The sequence below is a fragment of the Suricata suricatta genome, chromosome 7, assembly GCF_006229205.1.
Source record: "Suricata suricatta isolate VVHF042 chromosome 7, meerkat_22Aug2017_6uvM2_HiC, whole genome shotgun sequence".
Lineage (NCBI taxonomy): Eukaryota > Metazoa > Chordata > Mammalia > Carnivora > Herpestidae > Suricata > Suricata suricatta.
The window spans coordinates 100,361,370-100,381,699 of record NC_043706.1 but is presented as its reverse complement, the minus strand read 5'-3'; the positions used below and the strand labels follow the sequence as shown (position 1 = coordinate 100,381,699).

The 20,330-nt window shown below is 41.1% G+C and overlaps 2 protein-coding genes across 3 annotated transcripts in view; one reads left to right on the top strand and one right to left on the bottom strand.

Moving 5' to 3' along the window:
• TRAPPC3L (trafficking protein particle complex 3 like) overlaps positions 1-20,330 on the top strand; it is a 37,500-nt gene that overhangs the window by 9,501 nt on the left and 7,669 nt on the right. The gene's annotated exons all lie outside the window — the stretch shown is intronic.
• Positions 17,767-20,330, bottom strand: part of CALHM5 (calcium homeostasis modulator family member 5) — a 21,511-nt gene continuing 18,947 nt past the window's right edge. For both annotated transcript variants that reach the window (XM_029945595.1, XM_029945594.1), the window contains exon 2: positions 17,767-18,870. In XM_029945595.1, the coding sequence (XP_029801455.1) occupies positions 18,481-18,870 (390 nt within the window). In that variant the 3' untranslated portion in view covers positions 17,767-18,480. The remainder of the gene's footprint in view (positions 18,871-20,330) is intronic.

The following is a 20,330-nucleotide window of genomic DNA, read 5'->3' as shown; positions in this document are numbered from 1 at the left end:
AAAAGGAGGGGAGAGATTCTGCGATGTGAAACCACATGATTGAAGTCAGACACAGAGAGACAAACAGTGCATGATTTCACTTGGGTGAAGTATCTAAAACATTCGAATTCATAAAATCAAAGAGGGGAATGGTGGTTGCCAGGGGCTGGAGGAGGAGGAAATGGGGAGTTTCTAGCCAATGGGCGTAACATGTCAGTCAAGCAAGGTGAGTGAGCTCTAGAGATCTGTGGCACACATTTTACCCGTACTCAACAATATATTGCACACTTATAAATGTGTTAAGAGGGCAGATCTCATGTTAAGTGTTCTGATTCCAATTTTTAAAAATCTTAAAAGAAACAGGTCTGTTTGATACAAACCTAAGAACATGTACAACATTTGCTTTCCAAATGTTTCCTCTAAACTATTTTTTAGGTTTCGGATGTCATGTAAATTCTTATCTGCTCTTTTGTCCTTAACAAACAAGGAAAAAATCCACTTCCACTCACTATGCAAGAGTCCTTCTTATCAATGGAGAGAATATTTCATCTCCCTTCCCCTTGTCTTGTGCAGAGAAGCTGCCCCCAGGCTTTGCAGTTTCCTTCAAGGGCCCAATATTCTCCCTCTTAATCATTTTCACTTCTAAAGTAAAATGTTCTCTTACATGTGGGAATGATGTCACCCAATTCAGAAGCATTTTAACACAGAGGAAGGGGCAGAACGTAGTTACATACTCGCCCACTGATGCTTTGCTTATAATTAGCAGCTTTCATTTAAAGGTCTGGCCTTCAGCAGCATTATCTCATTCATCCTTGTAAACTCTCCTGAGCGGAGGCAGGTATAAAATGTCATAGAGGCAGTTTTAGAGACGCGTGGAGCAAGGTCAGAAGAAATTAACCCCAGTTATACGCCCATGGAGCATTGCAAGGTCAGGAATGAGCCCTAAACCTTGTCAATTTTGTTTGGCTGCACTCGCAGACCCTGCCCTGTACAGAACATTATCTCCACACTGGCGTACTCAGCATGGTAACTATTAGCTCGAGGGTCCAAATTGCGCCATCTAGCGGTATGAAAAGAAATCCCATGGTAGAGGCCAAATCATTGCTCAAAAAAATCAGTAATCAGGCCTTATATTTTATATAAAAAAGAGATGACAGGCTAATTCTAAAGTCACATTCCTGCAATATCAAAATGTATACATTTTTAAAGTATGATTTTATCACATACAAGTTACTTTTTGTGGTGACTGGCCCAGCGTACTTCAAACTTTAAGACATATAATTTATAAAAATTGCCAGCAGCATTATAACATGATATTGAAATTTTTTAATGATACAGTGTCTTTCTTTAGAAAATCTCAAAGTACTTGCCACTTATTATTTCTTTCCCTTGCAAGGGTCTTGGAAAGTAAAAACAGTATCTATCATTAGCCACATTTGACTGAGGATGTCATTCAGATTTAGGATGATGTCACCACAGCTACATAGTCATAAAAGCCAGCTTAGAATTTAATTTTTCTGAAAAAAAAAAAAAGAAAGGGAAGCAAGCCGTAAGAGACTCTTCAAGATGGAGAACAAACAGGGATGATAAGGGGGGGATGGGATAGACTAGTGATGGGGATTAAGGAGGACACTTGTGATGAGCACTGGGTGTTGTATTCTGAATCACTGAATTCCCCTCCTGAGACCAATACCACGCTGTGTGCTAACTAACTAGAATTTAAATAAAAATTTGAAAAGAAAAAAAGAATTTAATTTTTCTGATCTTAGTCTAGTGCTTTCCCCCAAAATTAATTGTTTCTTTAAAATGTAACTTGGAAGATTTTCTCCTGTTATGACCACTGTTCTGAGAAAACTGAAAATGTGGAATTTGCAGTAGAGTTAACTTAGCTGATTTTAGATGTAATGATGAAACAGTCGAGCGTTTAAATGTAATCTAACAGGCATAAATCTCAGTTTTTATGAAAGCAAGTCAAAAATACAGTTGTACCTCACTGTGGTCTAAGGTCTAAAACACATTTTGTATAACTAATTTAGTTATACAAAAATATATTTCATGGCTTCCCAATACATTCTTGACATATGTTTTACTATTAAGAGAAGTGAATTAGAGATTAACCTAATTCTTTATTTTTTAAATATATATTTATTTGTTTTTGACAGAGAGACAGAGAACAAGCGTGCACAAGCAGGAGAAAGTCAGAGAGAGAGAGAGAGAGAAACAGAATCTGAAACAGGCACCAGGCTCTGAGTTGTCAGCAGAGAGCCTGACCGGAGGGGGGGGGTCCCAGACCCACGAACCGTGAGATCATGACCTGAGCCAAAGTCGGACACTTGACCGACTGAGCCACCTGGATGACCCTAAACTTAATCCTTTAAACTCAAGCTGATCATAAAGGCTGGGCTTGACAAAAGATATTCTAAAGTTCCTTTTTAAACATAATTTAAACACAAGAAGGGTCTGATACTCATTAAATGCAAAGCGATAGTCTAACCATATCCAATGTCATTGAGATTAAAAGATAAGGGTCCATGTCCTGCTCAGCCACATTCACAACATGTGACCCTGAGCAAGTCACGTTGCCAGTCTGAACCTCAGCTTCCATATCTGTCAGGTGGGACCTCGTTCAACTGTAGTTTTTCAGATTTTCAGCCTCTGTTTCCCTTGCCAAAATCTGGACGTGGAACTATCATCATAAATAGCTGTGTGTGATGAGCATAGTTTCCGAAGCCTCTGTCAGAACTCGATGGTGTTTACAACTGCTTAGCTTAGCACAAGCTCTGCCCATCAAAGCCGGGAAAGCGTTTTACTGTTAAGTCAGTGTCATCGTGATGTCATAATAAAAGATAGAGGGAATCTATAATTTTTCAGTATACACATCACATCAGGGGTGTTGTCACAGTCAGATGAAATTTTTAGAGGAAAATATATAATATATAAAAAATATAAGAAGACTTGTAAAACTTTAAATTCCAATCTTTAGATTAAAAAATTGAACCCCAGTATATTGTCCTTAGAAATTCTGAAAAGTAAAAACAAGATCTTTTCCTTTTAATACTATAAATTGAAATTTTACCTTAATTAATAATGTGTGCAATGATTTTTTTTGATGAGTGATAGAAAATCAATGAAATAATTGAAAGGGCACATTCATAGGAGGCAGTGCAAGTAAGAATGCCTACAGCAGGGAGAGAAATCTAAATGGTGACTATTGGAAGCATAAACACTAAGGCAAGAGACTTAGAAATGTAATCTAGAGAGGAACTTGAATGGCAGAGGGATTTTTTAAATTAGATGATTGTTTTATTTCAAGAAATTGGTCCATTTAAGATTAGAGTTGAGACTATACAGAGGGTTTTGGTAAATCAGATTGGCCTTATTTCTTTTGTCTTGCTTCTGATCTGAAGGCACAAAACTACCAAGGCTGAACCTATGCAAGTAATTAAAATATTTTGAAGCATAAAACTCCTGAGTCAGTTCAGAATGGTAGCAGCCCTCTGGCCTTAGGATTGCAGTCTCTAGTACAGATCTGTACTCAGAAGCACTGATGTTTTGCTCTACAGAACACACAAATGACTTTATTAGACACTTTGAATTTTTTTTAATGTTTTATTTATTCTTAAGAAAGAGAGACGGAGCATGAGTGGATGAAGGGCAGAGTGGAGAGGGATGCAGAATCCGAAGCAGGCTCCGGGCTCTGAGCTGTCAGCACAGATCCCCACGCAGGGCTAGAACTCACAAGCCATGAGACCATGACCTGAGCCGAAGTCAGATGCTTAACCGACTGAGCCTCCCAGGTGCCCCTATGAGACACTTTCAGAGGGTCTGCCATGGCTGGGAAGGTGGATCAGTGAGGGCCCCGTCAGGAGACAGAAACCACACAATCATTTCAATAAGGAAGGTTTAACATGAAGTATTATTAACTATTTATAGCGGACTAGCTACTAAGAAAGGAAAAATGCTACAGAATATCCTAGTGCTAAGAGAGACTACCCAAAGAAACAACACATTTTGAAGAGGGTCTCTCTTCCCAAGTCTGAGGTTCAGACATCATTGGCAACATGTGATTGCAGCCCATGGATGCTAAAAAGGGCCTCTGCATTGTCAGGCTGAGATGGGTGGGTAGGGAATTATGGATCAGCACCGGTAAGCGGAAATCCCCGACTGGGGTAAAAGTGGGCTGAGGCTGGCAGTGAGGCCAGAACTGAGAATCGAGTGCCGCTGGGTATACCAGGTGCTGCCGGTCACCATTTCCTGTAGGAGGAAACCAAGAAAAGATGCCCCAGAGCCAGGAAGAGAGAAGTCTGTCCTCCTGCTGCGTCCCTAGAGAGCCTTCTACTGGAAAAGGAGAAATGTTTGCAAGATCTACCTCCAGCATCACAAGCAAGGCAATGAGGAGTCGGTTTGGAGCTGAGAGGCAATGATCTGACAACCAGCACAGAGGAGTCAGTGGGACTGTTATGTCCATCTCCATGGCCAGCGTTTACGTTGGTGGCCTCATGGTTGACCCTATCCAGAGGGCTTGCCCACACAGGAGCTATTCTCACCTCTGAGGGTAGAAGGGAGGCGTGGTAAGAAGGGATGCTGCATCCTTCTAACAGGGTGGTGTCAACTTTTTGCAAATGGAGATGAAAAACAGCCTGGAGAGCACCATTTTCAATATGCAAACTTCTGAAATAAAGACTCCCCACTAAACACTGAAATGTATTCAATACAGCTGCTAGATCTTTACGGATTTCTCCGTAGCCAGATCTGTTCTCCCTCCCATAACTATAATGGACTCTCTCCATTTATTGCTGTTAGAAGTGCCATTAAATGACATTATGGGCCAAGAACCCCAGAATATGACTGGCTAACATAGCTTGTGCTGTCTTCCCTAGAAGTCCAAAGAAGTGAGATGCAGGCACCACGGTAGACTGACCCCTCAGCTGCCCCCCGGTGAAAGGTATACCGGGGTTCAGACTTACCCACTGTATTAGGGCTTCATGAGTCTTAACTGGACCAGGTCCCTTTTCTGAAATGTGCCAAAGGGTGAAACTTAGTTTTTGCGGGAGGCAGGAGTTGCAAGCATAATGAGTAAACAAACATGACAGAACGACTTTGAAAAGGTGAGGGAATCCATGAGTGCCCTATGTAGAACATTTTTATTGTGAAGAAAGAACCATATACGTCTGACTTTTATCTTAATGTTTTAGTCTGTGAAACACAATTTTACTGTGTTTTGTGCCAGCTGCTCTTCCATGAATTTGCTCTGGGCCAGCTTTTTTTTTTTTTTTTTTTTTGGATATATTTCTATTCTCCACCTAACTGGAGCCAAAGTATTTTACAAAGAATGGAAACAATATAGAGTTTTTTTTGGGTTACTTTGATTTGACACTTGAGTGAAGTTATCTTTCATCTCTGGGAAATTTCATTTTCCCATCCTGTCTGTAAGCTTTTCAAAGGGAGGGATAAGTTCAAACATTTTTGGGGTTTGGCCCACGGTGCATGGCAAAGCAGTACATTGTAGACATTCATTAAAAATTGTCCAAGTGGGGGCGCCTGAATGGCTCAGTTGGTTGAGGGTCTGGCTTCAGCTCAAGTCATGATCTCGCGGTTCATGGGTTTGAGCCCCGAATCAGGCTCTGTGCTGACAGCTAGCTCAGAACCTGGAGTTTATCTTCAGATTCTGTGTCTCCCTCTCTCCCTGAGCCTCCCCTGTTCATGCTGTCTCTCTTTCAATAAAACATTTTAAAAAATTTAAAAAATTGTCCAAGTGGATTTGGAAAATATTTGTAGACCTTTTCCCTCCAGTGTACACTGCTGCTTCTCCTGTTCTGTCCAGGAGAGGGCAGTGGTCCACATTCATCTCCAAACTAAAGCCTGCCTTCTGTCCTGCCCTGGCTCCTACCACCTGCAGAAGCTCTCTTATTTCAAGCAATTTTTACCACATAGAAAATCCAGTGCTCCACAGGGTGTCGTATGTGAGTGATGGATCATGGGAATCTGCTCCTGAAGCCAAGACTACGCCTTAGCTAACTTGACAATAAATTATTAGAAAGGAAGGAAGAATGGACGAAAGAAAGAAGAGAAAATGGCACATTAAGCCACAAACTGGAAGGAAGGAAGGAAGGAAGGAAGGAAGGAAGGAAGGGAGGGAGGGAGGGAGGGAGGGAGGGAGGGAGGGAGGGAGGAAGGAAGGAAGGAAGGAAGGAAGGAAGGAAAGAAAGGGAGAGAGAGAAAGAAAGAGAAAGAAAAAAGAAAGAGAAATTCCAGTGCTCCAAGAGTGCCTGATAGCTCACAGTAGCCAATCTACAATAACAAGATTAGAAGTATCATAGGATCCTGAACAGGAAAATATTTTCATTAAATAATGAACAGTGATTTCATTTTTTAATTTTATTGAAATGTTCATTCCACCCTACCCCACCTATTTATATGACTGTAGAAAGTTTCAGAAGAGAGAGAAATTCAGCCTTGCTCTTTTGAGGTCAACTGTAATCGCAAAATGCAAGCATTAAATAGATAATCATATCATTAGATATTACATTTCATTTAACTTACTCAACTGACATGTATCAACTTCCAGTTTAAGGGCCAATAGAAAGTACAGTTCTACCTTTCTCTAATCTAAGACCTAAAAACATCTCCTTAGTTTCCCAAAAATATATTTCACACTTTCCAAACTCATTTATAAGATTTCATTATTAAGAGAAGCTAATTAAAAGAGAATTGATCATTTAAATAAATCATTTCCATTATTATAGAAAATATTTGAAGCGTATCCTAAAATTCATCATGGAGCCAAATCGTGTCGAGTATTTGCGTTACGTCAGGCCGTAGTGGCGGATATTCTGGGACAGGCCGGCTGGGCCCCAGAGCAGGGCAGAAATCGGGAAATCCCTCAGTCTACCCTGTCATGTCAGCAGCAGGCAGCTGGTCCTGATGCAGGTTCCCCGCTCCAGTCCTCGTCATTCTGGTGACTCAACTGTTCTCTGCTGATCTGGCTCTTACAGCTACCAGCTAACATCTTTTTATTCCTCATCTTCTCTCCACCTCAGTGACTCTGCTGCCTCAGGACTTCTGCTTACTCTCTTTTAGTCTCTTCTCTCTGGGTGTCTTTGACTTCTGTGAGTCTCTGTGTCTCATATTCAAAGTCCCAAAAAGAGCCTTTAACCTGTCCTCTGTAGGTACAGCCGTCCTGCCACGCTTCTTCTGGCCTGTGGCCAAGTTGTGGACCGATGGCCCAGGCTCTCAAATTCCCATCCCAGTCCATTATCTGTGACCAGAATGCAAGTGTATTGAGACGCAGAGTCTGGCCATCCTAGGGAGCCCTCCAGGTAAGGGCTTTGGATACAAAAAACATTCTGAGATTTCCCAAAACGGGGCAAAGCAATTGGCAAAGACCGCATTCTTCCTGTCTAGGAAACTAGCAACATTTATTTATTTAGAGTCTTACTTTACTATGAACCCTGTACTTGTGTTATTTGTCTTACTAATGCTAGGGTTTGTTTTCCTTTGTTCCGGAGGCTAAAATTCCCGTATAGAAGAGTACGGGAAGGCTTGATTTTGTATGCTAATGATTGAAATAGAGAGAATTATCTTCGTTACACATTTTGCAGATAATAATCAAGTACACAAACTTAAAAGAAAAATGCTGCATCTGTGAAGCAATCTGAGCCAAACCACATTATTTATTAAAAGTAAATATTTTAGACTGTTGGCAAGAATGAAGGGGCGGGGGGTGCGTTTCTCAGAACAGTAAATTCAGAGGGAAGCTTCAGTGGGAAAGAGCCGATCAGATTCTCCTAAGAAAACGATATTGTGCTACACGGACAGTGTTAGATTTTCTTTTGAATTTATTATAAAAGAACCAGTCATAAGAGGTTTTTTCTGGTCCTCTAATCCCATGAGGCTTTTGCTTTTACTTCTTTTTCTAAATCTCTTTCTGTCCCTTCTCATGGCATTCTGAGTCTTTTCAGAAAATGTTACCAGAGATGACCTGATTTTTTATGTAAATAGGAAAACTGGCCAGGTGAAGTGAACTTGAGCCAGGCCATGCAAGACAGAGACATCAGCATAGTTTTTTATTTCTTTCTCTTAAAAACAAAACAGGTTTTATGCCTTATGCTTCTGTATTTTCCTTTTCTTCCTTTCTTTTTTCCTGATTGTATTTGGCTTTCTCCATTATCTAAACAATGTACATGTTTAAAAGGAATACTTACTGTAAAAGCCCTACTTCACAATTCTGGGTGTGAGGCTGAGTGTAATGCACCCAGTACAATGCACAACACTTGAATTGTGTTGACATCTTGATTCTATGCACAAAATCAGGAGACTTTTTCTCAGTCCTTTGAATGTCTTTTTTTTAAACCAGAATGAAAATTTAAATCTTAGTTTTAAAGTTGCCTTCACTCCCACCCACGCCTCCCCTACTGCCCCCATCACCCACACCCCCCAGCACACTCTTCTCCTCCTTATGCACAACTTACTTGAAGGGATAGACTAAGAAACGCAGCTTGAATGACATAGAATAGAGGGGATCCTGGAACCTTATTATTATTAGGCAGCTCCTGCCCTTGGTTAAAACCTCCCCTTGATGTGGAGGTCTGGTTTTTGCTCACGATCCTCTCAAAAGGCAACTCATCTCATCAGAGCACTTCACTGCCCCTGCCTCGCTGTCAGCATCACCAGATGATGTGTCCTACCTCAGCCTTCTGGAAGCCTTCCAGGACATGGAATGGAGGCTCTGTGTTCCCCACACAGATGTTCATGGAGGGAAGCTTCCATTCAGCTCAGATCTGCTCTGCCTCAGGCAACTCAATGATGTAGGCAAGATCATCTCCAGACAACCTGGATAATCCGGAAAGAGGAGCTGGGAGGGAGTGGAGGGAGGCTACCATTGATTTCACCGACATCAGACAGCCAATTGTTTTGACAGTCAGTTCAAAGACTTCCCCCTCCCCATCCTAAAATATTTAGGTGTCTTGCTACTGTTTTATACTAGAACCATCTGTAAATAGATGTTTGGGATGGTGGCCATAATTGCACGTGCCTCCCACCTCCACCCGAAAGATTGAAGTGGGAATCTGAGGTACTAGAATGGCAGAGTCTTCAGAGCCTAGTTTGGATTTGGGACCCAGGCATTTTTCACCATGTGACCTGTGTGGGGAGCTGAGGGAGTGGGGAGAAAATGAGTGAAGAGCTCAGTCATTAATCCACAGGGTCTGGAAGGAACTAGAGTGTAAGTGTTCACTGGCGGCAGGATGCGACTGGAGACCGGGTAACAGAAAGCAGTTCCCATTGGAGTGGGGGGGGGTGGTGCTGGATCCCCAAGGTAAAGCACTGTAGGTGGCTTCACCCTCAACGCCTTTCTAGGATTACCATTTCTTTTCATCCCTCAACCAAACAATGGAAACTAATCAGATTAAGCCTAAATAGAACATCTTTCTTTGCTTTTTTTTTTTTAAGTCCAAGTGAGTTAACATATAGTCTAATCATAATTTCAGGAATAGAATTTAGTGATTTATCACAGACATATTGTAAGATTTAATAGATGGAGGCAGAGGCGAGAGGAAAGAGAGAGACCAAGTTATGGAGCCAAGAGAGGCTTTATTGGAGTCTGCAATTCCCGGGCAAGGTTCCCTGACTCCGGGAGTGGGGAGTCAGAGACGTTGCGCATGGTATGGGAGAGCAAGGTGTTTTATGGGTGCAAGAGTTCCAGGTTTGATCTCAGGTGGGCAGATAGCCAAGTAAGGGCATCTTTGGACTGTGGCAGGATAGGATTGGCCATTTACTTCGGTGGGGTGAGGGATGCTGGAATTCCATGGTGAGGCATTCCAGTTTGAGACAGTCCAGATCGGAGAGTGGGGGTCGTCAGTCCCTGGCAGTGCCTGGAACTATTCTCTGACCCGCAATAAAATGGCCGCTTGGTCGCCTTCCTAAAGTAACTCTTACACATATAACAAACACCCAGTGCTCATCCCAACAAGTGTCCTCTTTAATGCCCCTCACCCATCTAGCCCATTCCCCTCTCAACACCCTGCCAGCAACCCTCAGTTCGTTCTCTGTATTTAAGAGCCTCTTATGGTTTATCTCCCTCTCTATTTTTATCTTATTTTTCCTTTCCTTCCCCTATGTTCATCTATTTTGTTTCTTAAATTCCACATATGAGTGAAATCATATATTTGTCTTTCTATGACTTATTTCATTTAGCATAATACTGTCTAGTTCCATCCACGTTGTTGCAAGATTTCATTCTTTTTCATCACAGAGTAATATTCCTGTGTGTGTGTGTGTGTGTGTGTGTGTGTGTGTGTGTGTATCACATCTTTTTCATCCATTCATCGGTTGATGGACATTTTGGCTCTCTCCATACTTTGACTATTGTCAGTTGTGCTGCTATAAACATTAGGGTGCATGTGCCCCTTCCAATCAGCACTTCTGTATTCTTTGAATGAATATCTAGTAGTACAATTCCTGGGTTGTAGGGTAGTTCTATTTTTAATATTTTCAGAACCTCCATACTGTGGCTGCACCAGTTTGCATTCCCACCTGCAGTGCAAAAGGGTTCCTCTTTCTCTGCATCCTCGCCAACATGGGTCATTGCCTGAGTTGTTAATTTTAGCCATCCTGAGAGGTGTGAGGTGGTATCTCATTGTGGTTTTGATTTGTATTTCCCTGATGATGAGTGATGTCGAGGAATTTTCATGTGTCTGTTAGCCATCTGGATGTCTATGGAAAAATGTCTATTCATGCTTTCTTTTCATTTCTTCACTGGATTATTTGTTTCTTTGTGTGCTGAGTTTTATAAGTTCTTTACAGACTTTGGATACTAGCCCTTTATCTGATATGTCATTTGCAAATATCTTCTCTCATTCCGTCACATTCTAGATACAGAATCGGTCAATCTTTGCTATTAATTACTATTTTTCAAAGGCTACTCACAAGTTAGTGTTAGGGACCTATGGAATTGCTTTACTTTTTCCACTTTTTCCAACATATGATATGAAAATAAGTGGGAGCCCTTGATAAATAGGGACTGAATTCCATGGAAGTCACAGCACAGCACACACCACATTCCAGAGAAGGCTGGCTTCATGGCCAGCTGAATGTCAGGCCATTTTCCTACTGAGTAGCATTTGTGAGCAGGAAAGAAGGGAGTAGAAAAAATTAAATGGAAAGAAAAACACTTTATAGTCATAAAATTTTCTGGATTTAAAAAAACAATGAATATCAACAGCAGACGGAATTCATCAAGTATTGTGAGCAATCTTCCCATTTGGGCCAGAAATATAGCAGATGGATTATTAAAACGAAGAAACTTGTTTAAAGAAATATAACCATTTAGGCTTAATTCTCTCCTCAGAGTAGGCAAGAACTGCCTTACATAAACACCCACACACTTGATCTATTCCCCTTTGTACCTCTGGGAGGGGTGAAAGAAGAAAAGCGTAGGAAGTCTTCCTTTGTGGAAAAGCCGTTTACACAAGGTCTGTGGATTCTGCGGACTGATCAGGCCTAACCCAGCAGACCACGTGTTTGCGGCAGAGCTCCAATATGAAAACAGGGCACCTGCAGGGAAATTACCCTTAAGCTTTTATTATGACTTCATTTGTATTGTATTATTTTTCCTTTAGTCACAGAGAAATGTCTCTAAAGGCCCAATTGTCAGTAAATTCTGCTGGTTATGCCCCCTTACCAGTGAATGTCCATCATCCAGTTCTGTTTGTGATCAGGTCTTACAGGAAATCGAGCTGTATCTAGGCGTCTTACCTCCTTGTCACTATTACCGAAGGTGCTCCAGGGGAAAGTTTTCAATGTTCCAAGTATCTCAGCACATGAAAATCTAAACTGTCCTAACTTTCCATTGGAGGGTGTTTTCTTTTTCTTAGTTCATTTGGATGAGATTCATGAAAGCCTCACTTACGAAGCAAACAAACCAAAGTGTGTGCATTGAAAATAGCGAGAGTGTCGGGCGTATTTTGTTAATGTAGCTATTGACAATGAAATTTCTTGCCAGGAGATGAAAACTGCTGAGGAAATACTGTGGGGAACCAAACCTCAAAGGCTAAAGCAGGGTCCATCTGGGCCTAAGGATTCAGAGACACTGGGGAAGACACTCACAGTCTTGGGGCATCCCTGCATAGAGCCTTCATGTCAGAAGGAAGATTCTGTCCAAACTTGCCCTGACCTCTCAGTGATGCTTCAGGGTAATGGCTCTCACTCCTTATTGCCCTATTGCCTTGGAAAATTTTAATTTTAATATTAAGTTTCCAGCACATAATAGGTTTTCAATAAACATTAATCCTGCCTTTCCTCCTTAGTGGAAGTACAAAATTTAGAATATTACCTCTTTTTTTTAATGTTTTTATTTATTATTTAGACAGAGAGAAACAGAGCATGAGTGGGAGAGGGGCAGAGAGAGAGGGAGACACAGAATCTGAAGCAAGCTCCAGGCTCTGAGCTGTCAGCACAGAGCCTGATGCGAGGCTTGAACCCACAAACTGTGAAATATGGCCTGAACCGAGGTTGGACGCTTAACTGACTGAGCCACCTAGGCGCCCCTAGAATATTATCTCTCTTATAGGTACATAAATGTTCTTCCTGTGTAATTCAATTTTAACCAACTGAACACTGAAAATATTATGTGAAGTTGCCTAAAAGCAGATTTCCTTCCAAACTCAAATACGACATTTTGTATTTGTAATAAGTATTTTGCAGTCCCAAAAGGGATTAAAGTAATTCAGTGCTTTTGATCAACACCTATGCAAATGGATGTAAGTACACTTGCCTTGCCTGCATCTAATGAAGATTGCTTCCCCCCATGCTCAGGCTCCAGCCTTGGTAGCTCAGCTTGCCCTTTTGTCTCTCGTAAAGTTTCATTATGTCCTAGGACACATTTTGAAGCTGGTGCTATAAACGATGAGAACTGGAGCCAGATCCTTTCTTAGGTCAGCTCCTCGGAGCAGTGCTGGCTCCCTGGGGCACTTTGGGAAATGATGGGATTGGGTTGAATATATGATACCAATCAAGGCAGCAACCACGCAAACAGAGAAATCATCCTTGCAGCTGCCCCATAAGAGGCATGTACACAAATCCACTGCTCCTTGCTCTTCACCTCATAGGTCGGGGGCTACCGATGCTAAAAAGTCAAGTATGGACTCCATTCTAGTTGCATGGACTGAGGAGAAAGAAAGGGTAGGAAGAGATGAAACAAGAATCAAGACCACAAGATTAACTTAGTTTTTAAAAATTATTATTAAATTAATGAAATTCCAATAGGAACATAGCAGTGACTTCATTCTGAGTTCAAAACCACAAGGTTTCTTGAAAACATATAGCTCAATAAGGAGAGTAAAAAGAAATTTACAAACTCCGTTTTCTTGAAACAAAAGAAAATGTTTTTCCATAATGAAGGAGTATACATCAGAGCAGAGAAAACTAATCTAAAAGACCCATCTGAAGGCATATTTGGTGTCTTTAAAGACTTTAAAGATGTGAAAATATAGGCCAAAGCATCAGGTTAGAAATAAATCAGGATGGCGTTGAATTTTTTCTCTGCAACATTCAGTGACAAAAGAAAATGGATTAACATTTAAAATTTACTAAAGTAGAGAAAGTGTGAACCAGCTAAGCTGTTCTTCAAGTAGAGAGCAGGCCAACATTTGAATATCTAAGGATTCAGGAAATAGTATTCCTCAGAACCTTTTCTGAGAATGATACCAGAGGGTAAAATCCAGGCAAGCAGGGGTTGATTGACAACATTTCAGCAGAAGAACTGAGGTGAGCATATAATTCATTTCATTGCATAACTATTATGAGAATTTTCAAGCATGCACAGAGGTAAAGAGAATCTATTATAAATCCCATGTACCTGGTATTCAGCTTCAATAAATATCAATATTTTGGCAATCTTGTTTCATCTTTCAGCTACCTCCCCTTTTTGTGCCAAAATATTTTAAAGAAAATTCTAAACATTATGCTAATTCATATAGAAACGTTTCAATATGTAACTGGTAAGAAATTTTAAAAAATATATGTAAACCACCATCCTATTATTATATATAACATGATATATATTTTATATACAGGCCTTTCATTTATAATATTATTATAAATAATTCCCTGAAATCATCTAATATCCATTTAATACCCATTCATATTTCCCTAAATAGCACAAAGATACCCTGTTATTTTTTTTAATGTTTTATTTATTTTTGAGAGAGAGAGACAGCGTGAGCAGGCAAGGGTCAGAGAGAGAGGGAGACACAGAATCTGAAGACAGGCTCCAGGCTCTGAGCTAGCTGTCAGCACAGAGCCTGACGCAGGACTTGAACCCATGAACCGCGAGATCATGACCTGAGCTGAAGCCAGACGCTCAACCGACTGGGCCACCCAGGCACCCAAAAGATACCCTGTTATAGTTGGCTGTATGAAACAGGTTGCACTTAAGGCCAATATGCTGCTTCTGGTTGTTATGTCTCTTGTGTCTCATTTTTTCTTTTTTTTAATCCCCTTGGTCTGTGGAAAACTGGGTCATGTGTCAAGTAGAGTGTCCTATATTATAGATTTACTGGGTTGCTTCCTCATGGTGCTAACTAACTTATGGATTTTTTTGCCTGTATCGTGTATAAAGTGATAATTTGGCCTAAATACTTAATTAGATTCAGACTTAATTTCCTAGGAAACAATATTTGACAGGTGACACTATGTGCTTACTCTTGCACTGCACAGCATAAGGGGGCACAGAGTATCTGGCAGTCCCATTTTTAGGGATGCTAAGGGAGATAAGTGGCCCCTCATGTGGCACAGTCCCCATCCCACTATGCTTTCACCTAGTAGTTTAGAATTCATTATTTATTGTGTAGATCCATTACATCATTAGGGGTTGCAAAATGGTTATTTTCTAATTCTGAAAAGCTCTGCAAAGAATAAAATAATAAAAGAAAAGTAGGGTGATACAAAATTGATGTGCATAAAGAAATAATTTTTTCATGTACTGAAATATGACTTCGAGGATATAATGGGAAAAAGAAACCATTGACTATAGCAGAAAAGAAGAATGCCTCCAAATACAGGAAATACACAATACATGTGAGGAAATCTTTAAAATATTTCAAAAGGACAAAAGGCAGCTTTGAATAAATGGAAAATAAATGGAAAGGCACCCCATGCTCCAGACAGTTTGACAACAACACAACAAAGGTGTCTAATTCAGTAGCTTCGGGGTGGAGCCCAAGATTATGAATCTCTTTTTTGCCTGCCTTCTCCAGCATGGCCTGCTTTGTGCTTTAAAGCAGTTCTCGAGATGTGATCCTTGGACCAAAAACATGAACATCACCCAAGGACTTGGTTAAAAATGCAAATTCTCTTGCCTCACCCCAGACCTACCAAATCAGACACTCTGGTCTCAGCAGTCTCCGTGTTAACAAGCCCTTTGGATGATTTTCACATGAGCTGAAAGTTTGAGAACCACTATCGCTGGTGCTTCTAAAATTTAAGTTGCACAGGAATCACCTAAGATCCTGTTAAACAGAAGACTTGATTCAGCAGGTCTGGGATGGGGCCTGATTCTGCCTTGCTAACAGACTGCCTAGCGATGCTGATGCTGACGGTCTGAAGACAACACTTTGAGGAGCAAGCTTAGCAGAGCAATCTGTTTCTAGTTTACTCAAGGCCAACGTACCCTGTGCCCTCTGCTCCCATTTTGTCTAGGTATGAATGACAAATCATACGTTACTCCTCCCAGTAATATGTTTATTTTAAACAGAATTTAACCCACAGAAGTATGCTCCTCTCAAAACACATTTAACCAGAAATAATTACAAATTAATCTCAGGCATTAGTGAAGACATTTTGGAGAGAAACATATTCAGCATCTATCAAATCGTGCCGTAGGGGGATCCATGGAATCTAGAGGAAAAATTTACTAAGGAAAAACTTATGCATAAAGAGGATCTTTGTATAAATCCATGTATAATCCAGTTCGTACAAATCCGGTTTGCCTCTAATTTATCTCCCTTAATAAATTCTGATTTTTGTGTTTTGGACTTAGGCTCTCTGTTGCTTCACAGTGCCCCAAAATTTGGTGGCTGAAAGCAACAAACATTTATTTAAGCTCATGATTTTCTGGGTCAGAGGTTTAGGCAGGACATAGTAGGCAGCGCCCTACAATGTCCGAAGCCTCAGAAGAGCTGGCTCCAAAGTCTGAATGGCTGTAAGGGCTTCACTAGGACCATAGACCTGGGGTCTTTGTCCTAGCTATTGGCTGGGTTCCCTGGTCCTTCTCCATGTCATGTCTACTGAGGCTGTCCAGAACGGCTCTTCACTCTTGTGTGTGGCACCTACGCTAAAATGACTGTGACAGTTGGAGCTGACCAGGCCTCTCTTCCTCTCTCTCTCCCTGTCCACTTAGCTGGCGTGGCCTTCTTCAGAGCTTGGAGCTTTCAGGGTAATTGGACTTTCTTACATGGTGGCTGGCTTCCGCCAGGCTGAGCATTACCAGAGACAAGGCATAAGCTGCAACATTTTCCTAGTCTGACTTCACTTCTGCTACAGTCTATTGGTTCATTAAGGCCAGATTCAAGGGGAAAAGGATAAGACTCCATCTCCCAGTTAGAGCCATTGAGCTGCATTTCATTTACCATGGTTAGTTTTTATTAGTAAAACCAGATGCACCAAAGATTCTGTGAAGTTGGTTTGATTAGAATCAGTGTAAATGAAAAAAAAAAATAGTAGCCTTAAGACCTTCTTTGAAAACCCATACAGGTTCAGGAGAGCATGTCTTCCCCATTCTGCCTTCGGTGACCTCACCTTGGAATCTTGAATCTGTGTCATAGAAACTGGCAAACACTTCAAATCAGGGTGTTTTTTAAGAGCCATTTGTTAAATATTAATCACACACCATGTTTAAAACCAAATAATATATCAAATATATTGCAAATATATTGCAATGTTACAGCCCCCAGCTTCCACTGTTCTACCTAAACATACACACACCTGACCTTGCTCTTCTAACTTCCCAAGGGTATGTTCCAGGTCTCAACACCTATGGGGTCCTTTCTTCAATATGGGATAGTGTTCCGGGGCACCTGGGTGGCTCAGTCAGTTGAGCATCTGACTTCAGCTCAGGTCATGAACTCACTCACAGGTTCGAGCCCCACATCCGGCTCTGTGCTGACAGCTCAGAGCCTGGAGCCTTCTTCAGATTCTGTGTCCCTCTCTCTGTGCTCTTCCCCTGCTCATGCTCTGTCTCTCTCTCTCCCTCAAAATAAATAAATGTTAAAAATTTTTAAAAATATATGGGATAGTGTTCCATGGTAAATAAAGGGTTCATTCCCAGGATTCTCCAGCTAGGGGGCCAGGATTTTTAGTGATACAAAGCGTGAGCCACAGTGTAAAATGTGCCTCTTTACACATCAGTTCCACTCAGAGATTTAGGGAAACTAAATATATATGTCATATATATTATATACACACATATATATGTGTATATATAATATATATGTCATATATACACATATATATATTTAAACTAACGTGGGTATATATTGTAGTAGAATGCAAAATTTGTATTATTTCTAATAAATATAAAACTACAAAACAGTTTTACACTAGCACTGCTTTGACAGTTTCCAAAGACCTCCAGTCAGGGCCGACTTACCCATTCAGCACAGTAGGCACTATGCCTAGAGCCCATGATACTTATAGGGGTTCACAAAAGTGTTTTTAATTTCCTTTAAAATTAGAAGAAAGATGAACTTTGGGTTTGTAAAAGTGTTTTAATATATAATATTAATATATTTGTGTTTATATTAATACAGTCATAAATATGTATGTGTGTGTGTGTGTTTAATATAGAAAGAGGTCTATGGAGACAAAGTGCCTAGGGCCCCCAAAAGTCATAATACCACCCAGCCCATAGGGTCATGCTTTCAGTGCATGGTGGAAACATGTGAAAAGCTCTAAATTTTAGGCGTCATATCCTTTCAATGTGTTATTCTTGAGAACTGCTGTCTTCAGATTTCAAGGAAATGAATTCCACATGGCAGAATTTCATACGTCCTTGAAAGGCAGTAGAATAGATTTGCAGGACAAGGATTTCCACTGACTACACCACAGACCCCACTGTCCATAGCAGTCTTTTGAGAGGATCTTGCTTATTCACAAGTCACCACTTCTGTCCCAGATGCCATGATCAATATTTACGAAGAGTAGCAAACCTTCTTGCATGAGTCTCGTTGTCCAACCATAAAATCATAGAACTTGAAGCCACTGAGCCCCAACCCCCAACCAATGGAAGAACACCTTTCTCACCATCCTTGACCAGTCGCTCAGCATCGCTTTGAGCACATCCTGACACGGCCCGCCCTCGGGAGCTGCAACACTGTTTCCCTTTGGGTTACTGTCTTCAAGGAAACACTAACTGTGAGAAAACACAGAGATACACAGGTTGCTGTTAATGCAGCCGAAGACGTCAGAATGAGCCCTTGCACACCATGAGTCTGTGTGGAAGATGAACTACACGTTGTGGGCAGTGCCCACAAGTACCATTGTGGTCTCATCGTCCTCAGGGCTAGGTTCCAGACCATCCTCCACCACCTTATGCAGGGTGCTGTAGTGCTGCCGACTTTGGTGGAAAGAATGAAGCTCTGAGGCAGCCTCCCAGGCTGCGAAGGAGGGCATGGGGAAGACTTCCGGCCTCTTGTTTTCAAAAAAGCACTTCAGATTTCTCTCACTCAGCTTGCTGGCATACTCCAGAAATGTATTCTCCAACTGCTCCTTCTCCTTTTGTGCATACGTCTTCCAAAAACTCAGCTGAAGGTAGCTGACTTTAGATCGGCAGCGAGCATAACAGGTAGTGAGCAGAGAGAAGAAAGATGCTGAACAAATCAGGCACCATCCTAGAATCTTAGCAAGAAAGAAACAGTGAGGATATGGAGAAGCAAAGCCACTCCCCAGGGAGCCAGGGCGGGGCAGTGGTACTGGGTAAGTGTGTGGCTCAGTTAACACCACAGTCATTGCTATACCTCAGTTGAAAGAATTCATGTTAATTTTTTAACAGTCAAAATAAAGTTCAAGTCTACCTAATCTCTATTATCCATCCTACCCAACATTGCTGGTATACAAAGGAATAACCAGAAGGCAGGCAAATGGAAAAGTGCAAAAATATCAATCATCCAACAATCAGCTAAACTAAGCCCTCAAATAGCTATTAAGGGAAAGAATTCTGTGCATGTGGAAGTATGGTCATTTGCGCAAGTGAACGTTTCCTCAGCCAGGAGTTTTCAGGCATTGATAAATACACATTCATGGCTAGTGACTGATTTTTCCACATTACATTGTCTGCAGAGAACAACAGACCCTCTCTCTAAGAGAAATAGCATTACTAGTTACCCAAGATCAAGTGAGACAGACGTAATACAATAAAGAAACGGAAGCCAGAAGAATTGAAAAGCTGCATTAAAAAAAAAAAAGAAGAAACCTCTCAGAGTTCTAAACCTTCAGGATTACTGGCTCTGAATTTCAGTAATTGGGGGTGGGGGGGAATGGAAATTCCTAAGTACAAACTGGCTCAGGTGGCATTTTTTCCTGAATTTTAAAAGCAGAACTCTAAATAGCTCAACTTACCTTCTAAACTTTTTTGTTGCTTTTATTATATTTGTCACAATTGGAATTAAGCTCATATTTGGATAACTAACAGAGCCCTTTCACAGCTTCTCTTGACATTTTAAATGACCCTTAGTATTTCTCAGCAAATAGGCCTGTTTGAAAATAGAAGCAATAATCTGCAAAGGAACCCATTTAGCCTGTAACAGAACTACAAATAAGTTCCAATGCTTGAAACCAGTGGTTCCCACACTCCGGCTCAGACTGTGGAGTCATTGTGAAGGCCTCAGACTCCACGTGAATGCCAGCTCTGGAGTGGCACTCGCTGGACTTAAATCTCAACCTTCCCTTTCCTACAGGTGTTCTCATTTCCTGAGGGTGCCTCATTTCCTCAGTTGTAAAATGGGGGCTACCCACCTCAGAGGGGAATTTGGGGGGATTAAAATGAGACAGTGTAGACATACATATGCACTCAGTATGTGTTAGCTATTGTCACATGCTGATATTTTTCAGATGTTACATATTTATGTAAAAGCATTACTGAACTCATGGTATCTTTCTTTCATGATTTATGAATGAGACAGCCTCCATCATGTGAAAGTCTTCATATTTACCTTGAATCCCTTGTGGTTGGCTACCTCTTCTCTTCCTCTTCTACCTTCCTCTTTCCATGCAGTCGGACCTCCTATAGGCCAGGAGACTGTCTCACCTCAGTATCTGAGCCAGTTCTGCCTGAGCTATACTATTTGATCAACTACAGA